The 9720-nt window shown below is 40.3% G+C and overlaps 2 protein-coding genes across 3 annotated transcripts; one reads left to right on the forward strand and one right to left on the reverse strand.

Moving 5' to 3' along the window:
* The first annotated feature begins 517 nt into the window (after positions 1 to 517).
* smpd1 (sphingomyelin phosphodiesterase 1) lies at positions 518 to 4523 on the forward strand. Its single transcript, XM_077740484.1, has 9 exons — positions 518 to 715; positions 843 to 1074; positions 1911 to 2231; positions 2522 to 2802; positions 2878 to 3048; positions 3113 to 3284; positions 3395 to 3471; positions 3559 to 3704; positions 3771 to 4523. Exons 2-9 carry the CDS (start codon positions 856 to 858, stop codon positions 4160 to 4162), a joined length of 1779 nt encoding a protein of 592 aa, XP_077596610.1. The 5' UTR covers positions 518 to 715; positions 843 to 855; the 3' UTR covers positions 4163 to 4523.
* A 3-nt stretch (positions 4524 to 4526) lies between these two features.
* On the reverse strand, positions 4527 to 9659 carry tpte (transmembrane phosphatase with tensin homology). Of its 2 annotated transcripts, XM_077740485.1 has the most exons (19): positions 9469 to 9659; positions 9171 to 9254; positions 8947 to 9027; positions 8408 to 8455; positions 8168 to 8329; positions 7888 to 8007; positions 7688 to 7787; positions 7553 to 7616; positions 7420 to 7484; positions 7275 to 7335; positions 7062 to 7143; positions 6896 to 6984; positions 6025 to 6086; positions 5860 to 5940; positions 5391 to 5496; positions 5187 to 5284; positions 5014 to 5109; positions 4842 to 4912; positions 4527 to 4751 (listed from the first exon to the last, which is right to left on the reverse strand). In XM_077740485.1, the coding sequence occupies exons 2-19, from the start codon at positions 9215 to 9217 to the stop codon at positions 4649 to 4651; spliced, it is 1536 nt and encodes a 511-aa protein (XP_077596611.1). In that variant the 5' UTR covers positions 9218 to 9254; positions 9469 to 9659; the 3' UTR covers positions 4527 to 4648. The 2 variants fall into 2 exon arrangements, with proteins under 2 accessions (XP_077596611.1, XP_077596612.1); XM_077740486.1 differs by lacking the exon at positions 9171 to 9254 and having other exon boundaries at positions 9469 to 9657.
* Between the last annotated feature and the right edge of the window lie 61 nt (positions 9660 to 9720).

Here is a 9720-nt window from a genome sequence, read left to right on the forward strand (position 1 = left end):
AGTCTAGTTAATTCATTAAATCTGAACTTTCAAAAAATATGCATAGGCTGAACGTTCCCATATGGAGTTTGCATGTTCTTTCTGGGCTTGTGTGGGTTTTCTCTGGGTACTCCGGTTTCCTCCCACATCCCAAAAACATTAAAGGTAGCCTGGTTTAAAACTCTAAACTTTCCCCTAAGTAGTAGTGTGGGTAATATTTGTAAGGCTTTATTTGGTTTGTCCCATCCCAGTCTGTCCTGGAAATCAATTTTCATCCCTACATTAATCGACCGAAATGATGGAAAGTGCAACACAAGATTTTTTGTAATGACAATTACAGCCATTGGAGGGCACATGTTAGTATATAACGTTGAATCATTTGATAACGTGAGTACAAATAGTCAGGATGTCTACTACATTAAATAAAACAAAAACAGTGTTCAAGTGCAGCTCCTTGGTTAAAACGAGTTGGTTTAAAAACTAAAGTAAATTAGATACATTGAAAATAAAAACACGTACCACGTGTTCATCACATGACCAATCAGATGACTGTCCGACTTCCTTAAAATGAGTCAGTCGGCAAGCTCGCTTGCGCGGCTGCTAACAGCTAGTTGTAAAAAAAAAACAACATAACTCCACTTTCCACGACGCCTTTTCTTTAAAGTCTCCAGCGGAGAAGCACAAGTCCTCGCTCTGGTGAAAACAACGACGAAGATCCCGGTTGTTTAAGCCTCAGGTACAGGCAAAAACCTCGCAAGTTCAACTTTATACTTGATAGTAACATCTCTAACATAAATGTGATCATATTTCATAACTAACCTGCCATCCGGATTTGTGTTTGACCCACGGCATGACATATCAAGGCTTCTACAGAAAATGGCACAACTGCCTTTACCGCAGTGGCACTTGGGGATGCTGACCTGCGCGCTCTTGTTATTGCTACCTATGCACTGCCCTTGCCACCCGATGCTGATCTCAGATCAGAGCGATTTCTTAATGGAGCGTCTCAGTCTGCCAATGTTCAAATTCAACTGGACGAGCATCTCCTGCCGTGTGTGTCAAGTACTCTTCACCGTTTTGGATGTGGCACTGCTGGTAAAGTCTTGACATTGCAAATGCAGCATTTCATTTGTGCTGTGCTAAGAAGGGATTGTGTGAATGATATGATTAATAATTTAGTGTTATGCTACTGGATGGTGAAAGGGTACATCTTTTCTCAGCATCAACAGTAAACCTGGCACTAGTTTTTTCATGTTCAAATAGAGCAAAACAGCTCAAAGGTGAAATTCCACCACTACTCAAAATCAAGTCAAATGATATTCTTTGTGCTTATTAAATATGATGAATTAATGACATCATAAAGAAAGCTAATACAAGTCATGTCCCTCCAGCCACCCCACTGACACTCATTGGAGAAATTGCTTTTTGTCAAAGTAAATCCTTTTTGTATATTGTATTATAGAAAACACTATTAGAGTAACAAATACACTAACTATTGCATTGCATGTTATTATAAAACATTAATGTATTCCTGTTCACGAGCTGGCTTTGTTCAAATGGATAAAATATAGTGGTCATTCGAAACTGTTTGTTTATGGCTCTATGAAATAGTTTAATAATTTACAAGTTCTCCAAAACAAATATATTGGAGTCTTGTTTTTCAGGGTGGCTGCTCATCCTCAATGTCATTTTTAAAAAAATTGATGTCCACTTGGTTCCAAAGGTTTCCTTGTGACTTGTAGCACATATACGATATAAAAGATTTTATTGATTGACCTCAATAGGTGTAATTTTATGAAACTATTCGGTCCACATCATGTGAGCTGCTTTGCGCTTTGCTGTGGTTTTAGAATTGACTTGCACTTTGCCCTCATAACATGTGGCTGTCAAGTAAATCTATATTAACCTTTACTTTTTGTGACCCTTTCCAGAGCGACATCAATGAAGAGCGGGTGGCGTACGCCGTCCGCGAGGCCTGCATCCGTCTCCACGTAGCTGACGAGCACGTGTGTCGAAACATTACCGAGCTTTTTCGGGACGACTTCATCCGGGCCTTGCAGGAGTCTCTCCTTTGGCCCACCGAGGCGTGCGCTGTATTGGTGGGGCCTTCCTGTGGCAAATTTGACATCTACGCGCCGTGGAACGTCACTTTGCCCAAAGACCCCAAGCCTCCCGTTAAGCCACCTGTACCCCCTAAACCAGGCTCTCCAAAGAGCAGGGTGCTTTTTCTCACAGACATCCACTGGGATAAAGTAAGCTTTCTTCATGTGTGAATAACTACTGCATATTTAAATGATAAAAAGACTGACTTTTGGCTTATCGTAACTGGCAACCTTCTTTACTGTTAAATTACTGTTGCTATTTCGTCTATTGCAAGTGATGGAACCAGATCGCCCTCTTCTGGTTTTTGCTAAGAAGTTAATTAGGCTCTCAAGTTGGGAAACAAATTAGAATAGACATGAATGTTTTAGTTGTTGTTTTCTGGCAGTTGACATGCAACATGGAATTCAATCGTCCATATTTTTTGTCTTTTGCATGACAGGAGTACGTGACAGGCAGTGCTGCTGATTGTAAGGAGCCCCTATGCTGTCGCAATGATTCCTACTCACCCCCATGGCGGCGAGAGCCAGCAGGCTACTGGGGAACATATAGCAAATGTGACTTGCCCCTCTGGACGGTGGAAAACCTCCTTCAAAATGTTGCTAGAAGCGGCCCTTGGGACTGGGCCTACTGGACGGGTGACATCCCAGCCCACAATGTCTGGTCTCAGACCAGGAAACAGCAGCTCTCAGAACTTACCGTCATCACCAGGATCATCCAGAAGTAAGACCAAATGGTTCATCAACGTCCCGTTTGGGTCCAATAGAACGAACATCTTAACTCCATTTTTTGTGTCAGATACCTGCCCAATGTGACAGTCTATCCTGCCATTGGTAACCATGAGAGCACACCGGTGAATAGTTTTCCTCCGCCTTTTGTCCACGGGAACCGATCTTCTACCTGGCTTTATGACACCATGGCTGGCGAGTGGTCTCAATGGCTGCCAGAACAGGCTTTGAAGACCCTGAGGTGGGTTTCAACTTGAATGTTCCGTTTGAAAATCACACTTAATCTAACTCCAATGTTTTTATAGATATGGAGGATTTTACACGGTGGAGATCCAGCCGGGCTTGAGGCTAGTTTCCCTGAACATGAATTTCTGTGCGCGTGAGAACTTCTGGCTCATGGTGAACTCGACTGACCCTGCCAACCAGTTGCAATGGCTGGTCCACATACTTCAATCTAGTGAAGACAAGGGCGAAAAGGTGAGGAGAAATTAGGAAATCCTCCTCTTTTGGTATTGTAATCTTCATTTTTATTAAGAGTAAACTTACTTTCAATTTGTCTTTGACTGTATTTGTTTCTGTTGGTGCAGGTTCACATTATTGGTCATATTCCACCCAGTCTGTGTTTAAGTAGCTGGAGCTGGAACTATTATCATATCATTAATAGGTACACACATTTTGCAAGATTGCATCTTGGCACTATTTGGTGCTTGAGAACTAAAGTAAAAATGTTGGACTTTTTTTAACCCCTCAGATATGAAAGTACCATTACAGGACAGTTCTTTGGACACACCCATTTTGACGAATTCCAGATGTTTTATGATACAGAGAGCTTGTCCCGTCCACTGGGAGTTGCATTTATTGCTCCCAGCGTGACCACCTACATCAATTTAAACCCTGGTGCGTACAATATTAATATGTTAATTTAGAAGACGCACAAAATTAATATACAACTCATCTTCACAGGTTATCGTGTCTATTATGTAGATGGGAACTATGGAGGCAGTTCCCGATTGGTTGTGGATCACGAGACTTACATCCTCAACTTGACTGAGGCCAACCAACAATGGGGAAAGCCCCAAGATAACCCCAAGTGGACTCTGTTGTACCGTGCCACTGAGGCTTATGGGCTCACCAGCCTTTTCCCTTCTGAATTGGAAGCGCTCGTACGGGGTTTCCTATCTGACGACCACCTCTTCCAGGGGTTTTGGTACTTCCGACACAAGGGGCACGTCTCTGAGCCTTGCAAGGAGACATGTAAAACCGCCATTGTGTGCCTTTTGAGAAGCGGCCGATATGACATGTTGCTTCAATGTCACCTCTCCAGTGGTGCTAAGGTCAGACAAACTCTGTGTTAAGCATTTAAGAAGCTGCTTGTTTCAGGGAGAATTTCATGGCAATTTCTTGAGGGTTGCTTTCATGATTATTTCCATATTTGACACAACCAAATCTCAAGTTATCTGTCTGCACTTTAATGTGAGCAAATAAGTAGCATGTCTAAATGTGTACAATAGTATTCTACTTCATTTGACACACAAGGTCCATCTATATCATTTTGTCAGTTGTAGCTGGTTTATTTTATGTATAAATTATGCATAAAATAAATTTTTGTACTTGTTTTCTGTAAATCCAGAAAGTTGAAAACATTTTTAAGCAATTCAGTCCAGAAATAAAACCTGGTTTACAAAAAAAAGTCAAATTTACTAGACTTTAAGCAAATACTGTATGTTGACAATGATTTATTTTACAAGTGTACAGTTAATTCCTTACAAGTCAGTGCCATTTTGTAGGGAAAAAAAGCTTTTCAGTGTAATCCATCTTGCTTTTATATTCCAATCACAGCATTAGATATCCACAAAGGACACAGTGACCCCAAAGTCCTCCTTATACAAATGCCACATTTTGGGTTTGTGAGGGTTATCCAGTTCCTCTCGAGGTAAAAACAGCCTGCGGAGACACAATCACCTGCTTTTTACAACATGTAAACATAACATTATACTAGTAGTGTGTATTGATCAGTGACAAGAAAGCACATACTTGTTATCCGATACAAAGGCAGTATTGAACCAGAAGTAAAAGGGAACATCTTCATATCCTTTAGGAATGCCCTGGGGAGGTTAAATGTCAACCAATGAATTCATATCTAAATTCAATGAATAGCATATTTAGCAACAACAAAAAAATACTAATAATAAATAGGAACACTCACAGCAGTGGACTCAAACATGACTTTAACATCTCCTTGAACCTCAGGTCCATCTTGCAGGCTAATGACTGCTGCATTGCCGGCTACGTCGGGAAACACCTACAATTAAAAAATAAAAATAAAACAGGACAGCCACTTGCAAGTGATCCCATTCTAAAGAACAGCAGGTGACTTACTTTACAATTTTCCTGTGTGGCGCACACACACTGAAATACAAGCTCCTTCCGTACTATTATCTTCACCCTTAAGTCGCTGCCGTTACCTCTGCCCACACCTGGTGATGGAAACACCCACAATAATTAATGTCTGGTTAATTTTCAGTCATTACAGGATCACTTTGAAATGGTATTGACTTTCAGCGGATCTTGCTGTCAACGGACCTGCTATGGAGTGGATGCGGATGCTTTTGATCTTGAGGCTTTTCGGAGGAGGAAGCTGCCTGTCGAATTTTGTCTTCATGATTTGGTAATAGCCCACATACCTGCTCTATAGTACAAATGAACAAAACAATCTAAAACAGCAGATATACATATAGGTCAATAAAAACATCACATTGCATATTGTTTACCACAGTAACAGAGATGTGATATACAGTATATCTATGTATTCCTTTCTGATAATCATCTTTAAAGTGCTGTATTACATAAACATGAGGAAACTTCATCAAATATATGCTCAGAATACATGAACCAGTACATTTTTAAAATGTAAATAATGTTTAGGACAATTCTAATGTATTGAATTAAATTGTCATGATTTTCCTCAATCCATAAGCACTTTATAATACCTCATATAAATTTAAAAATGTAAGAAATATGAGATGCATAAGCCTAAAAAGCCATGTGTCACCTGGGAAGGCGTTTCCACTCCTTGAAACTTAGAGCTTCGACTCTTGTCTGTTCTTCTCTCCCCAAAATACTCCAGGCTGTCCTATTTGAGGAAAAATGAAACGAAAATGACACCCACGGCTGAAGACATTCCACCTTATTTCCCCCACTTTTAGGTATGTATCACCTGTGCACTCTCAAACTGATCACTGTCAATAAGCCAGGTGCACACCAGAGTGCCAGTACGGCCTGCAACATTGGAGTAAAAGTTAAGTGTTAGACACAGGTCAAAGCAAAACATTGTGGTCTTACAAATATTCAGACAGGCCATGTTTTTTTCCGGTCAAACGATGGGTTCCTACACAAAGTTAACATAATGACATGTAGAGGGGTCACAGGTGGCAGATAAGATAGATGGCAAGTTGAAGTTTCCGGGGGTATGTGGACTTCGTGGTCTGTTGGGGAAGTGGGAGCACGGAGAGGGACAGGAACAGGCTGAACAAGCTGATCAGGAGGGCCAGCTCTGTTCTGGGCTGTCCTTTGGACTCTGTGGAGGAAGTGGGAGAGCGGAGGATGCTGACCAGGATGAGGTCCATCATGGACAGCACCTCCCACCCCCTGCATGAGTCTGTGGAGTCCCTCCAAAGCTCTTTCAGCAATAGACTGCTACACCCTCATTGCAGGAAGGAGCGCTTCCGCAGATCCTTCCTCCCATCAGCCGTCAGGCTCTTTAACTCAAAAAAGGCTGTGGGTTAGGACCTCCCGAATTTCGGATACAGTGTAGATGTGCTTGTATATATATGTATGTGTATGTATATATATATCTCACCAACACAGTTACCTATTTATATATTTATTCATGTATTTATTTATTAACTTACTATTAAGTACCCATTTGTGTATAATGCCTTTTCTATTCCTGCATCCTCACCCTCTTCCTATTGCAACAAAGAAATTTCCCGATTACGGGATGAATAAAGTTATCCAATCCAATCCAATCCAAAACAGCGTCTGGTGACAAAACATAGCCAGTCTGACTGCGAAATAAGCATAATCACCTTTCCCTCCTTTGCAATGAATAGCGATGACGTTCTGTGGATCGGCTGACATCCACTCTCTCACACTGGCTGTGTATTTCAGCATGTCCCTATCGCACACAAAATAATAAAAGATTTTGAAGGGGAAAAAAACATGACTGTGACAATTTTGTCATGAGAAACTTACTCCAAAGAAGGAACGTTGTGGTCATCGATGAAAACCCGTTCAACACGATAGTGGAAGAACTTTGGGTCGTAGCCCTTCTCACCTGTTAACGTACAAAAGTCTTCCTTTGAGTAGAAATTAGATTTGCTTTTTAAAGTCATTATACAAGTATAATGAGATTTAAAGCTTCACCACAAAGTGCCAAAATAGAGGGAAAATGAGGAGACGGCTTACTGCAAAGGTTATAAATTCGATAATGGCCATCGTGTTTAGTGTCAAGGAATCTTGCCACCTCCTAGAAACATAATAGGACAAGACATTTGACAACACAAACAATCACTAATCACTTGTTTGTCTGCTAAATCACTATGAACCTTACCTTGATAGGGTTCCTGTAAAATGACTGCTTCCCAGAGGAAGGAAAAGACATGGCAATGACACGATCTGGAAGAAAAAGTCAATGAAATAAATCACATTGCCAATAGGTTTCTGGTATTGTATGTCGCCTCTACCCGTGACATAGGTGAGATCCAGGTCAAAACCGTCCTTCTGGTAGCGCCGCTTATTCTCGGACACCTGACGAAAAACGGATGGATGCTGACAATTCTTCTTCTTCAATTTGCTATTTTTAAACAGGCACTTTTTACCATCCTCCTGGTAACTTTCTCCAACTCTTTCTTCTGAGCCGCCAGTCTGAACAACCTCACCAGGATGATAACTCTCAAGAAACGCAAAAAGGAAACCACCCTAGCGAGAGATAGGCAATTAAATTGTGTGACTCAACATAATAACAAATCACAATTCCCTTTTCCAAACTAAAATTCCCAATAACCCACATAATTCATACCTAGGAATAAGGCTGGTTCCAGACAGGTCAGTGAAAGTATAACTCATGGTGACCACCAATGTGACCACCACAACACATGCATCAATGATGTTCAATTTGGAGCCAAAGTAAACATTAAACCTTAAACATAAAACAGGGAGAAAAACATTATTAGTGGTTGAAAATTGTGCAATTAAACATGTCCAAAAACACACAATGACTGCTTTTCCTTCCGCCTTCATGACTTCCTCTTACTAGCCACTCTCTGTGCTTTCTCTTTCATAAGTTTTGCCTGTCTTACCCTTCCACATAGATCCTGAGAAGAAGATCAGCCAGGAAGAAGAAGGAAATGATCAGCGATACCGTCTCCAGAGAGTTCCCAACTTCTCTGCTTCTGGCTGGTAAGGAAATGTCCACAATGACCAGTACAATGTCAACCAGGATTAGTACCACTCCAAATACACTGATGGAAAATAAAAAAAAGAATGTGAGTCTTCCAAATTAGATAATATTGCTTCTAAAATTTGAGAAAGATACTAACCGGAATCCAAAGGACATAACAAAAGGGGCAATCTTCTTCCTGATATTGCTGTGGGGGAAAAATACTTTTATTGGCATAGATATAAAGCTGAAAAATAATTTATAATGTCCCAATCTGCTACTCAGTATCCACATTAGTGTCACAAATAGCCAAACAAAGTCTAAGAGCCACACTTTATATCAGAAACAGCATTAAAAATAATCCTATTTGCAATTATTATTCTATATTTTTTTAAATTTTGATTTATTATTTGTTTTAAATGGGTAATGGTGAATTTGAGTGTGTTTTAAGAGAGAATAAAAAGGGGAAACATGAAATGAGACAAAGAGCCACAGTATATATGTAAAAAATATATGATAAGCAGCAAAGAGACACTTTCATTTTGGCCGGGAGCCGCATGTGGCTCGAGAGCCGCCTGCTCACCATCCACCATTTTCTTAGAAATTTGCAGAGCATCGGGTGGATTGGAAGTAAAATAAAATTAAAATCAGCTTTGAGACAAAATGTAACCGCATCTTAAACCAATTCAATTGACTCACTTATACATTGTGTCTGGTTCCATAGCATCATCTTTTCCATTGTCAATCTCCACTTTGGCATCATCCATCTTTGCCACACTTCTGTTAAAAAAAAATAAAAAATAAGTAACACATTAAAAAAAGGCATCAAAGATTAAGCCATCCGGTAAAAACAAACTCGTGCACATAAATAGTTAATGTTTCCCATAGAAAGTGATGCATTTTATTTGTGGAAAAATTCTCACCCATTTACACCAGAATCCAAACTCGGGTAGAAGTGGACCGCATTCATGACTTTAAAAAAAAGTGTTGCAATGGAACTGAAGTTTCTACGAGGAGAAAAGTAGCATGCAAACGTTTCTCCACCCCAAAATAAATGAAGATAGAAGCATGGATGCGACGTGCAAAAACTTCCTTGCGTCAACAAGTCTGACAAGCGCGTCAATTAGGTTCATCAGCAAAGAAAGATGCACAAAAAAACATGCAGGAAACAAGTTTCAATCCCGATTGGTCTTCTCTTAAAGTGTCTCCTTGCTTCCTTACCGTTGGCTTTGACATTCGGGAAGATCAGCAGGAATTTGTCTTGTGACTCGTCGTGGAGTAAAAGGAAGAAAGTTCGAAGGTTAAACGGACGCTTCACCTTTTTGTGCTTGCGTAGCAGTTTTTTTTTTAGTTTGGAACTTCCTGGATATTTTTTTTTCTTTTCCCATCTGTCGCTCTTGCAAAAGTAAGTCAGCTCCTCCTCTTCTTTTCACTCACATCTGGTTTTCATTACAATCCAGAAATAGAGAAATA

The sequence above is a fragment of the Stigmatopora nigra genome, chromosome 19 (assembly GCF_051989575.1).
Source record: "Stigmatopora nigra isolate UIUO_SnigA chromosome 19, RoL_Snig_1.1, whole genome shotgun sequence".
In the NCBI taxonomy this organism is placed as follows: Eukaryota; Metazoa; Chordata; class Actinopteri; order Syngnathiformes; family Syngnathidae; genus Stigmatopora; species Stigmatopora nigra.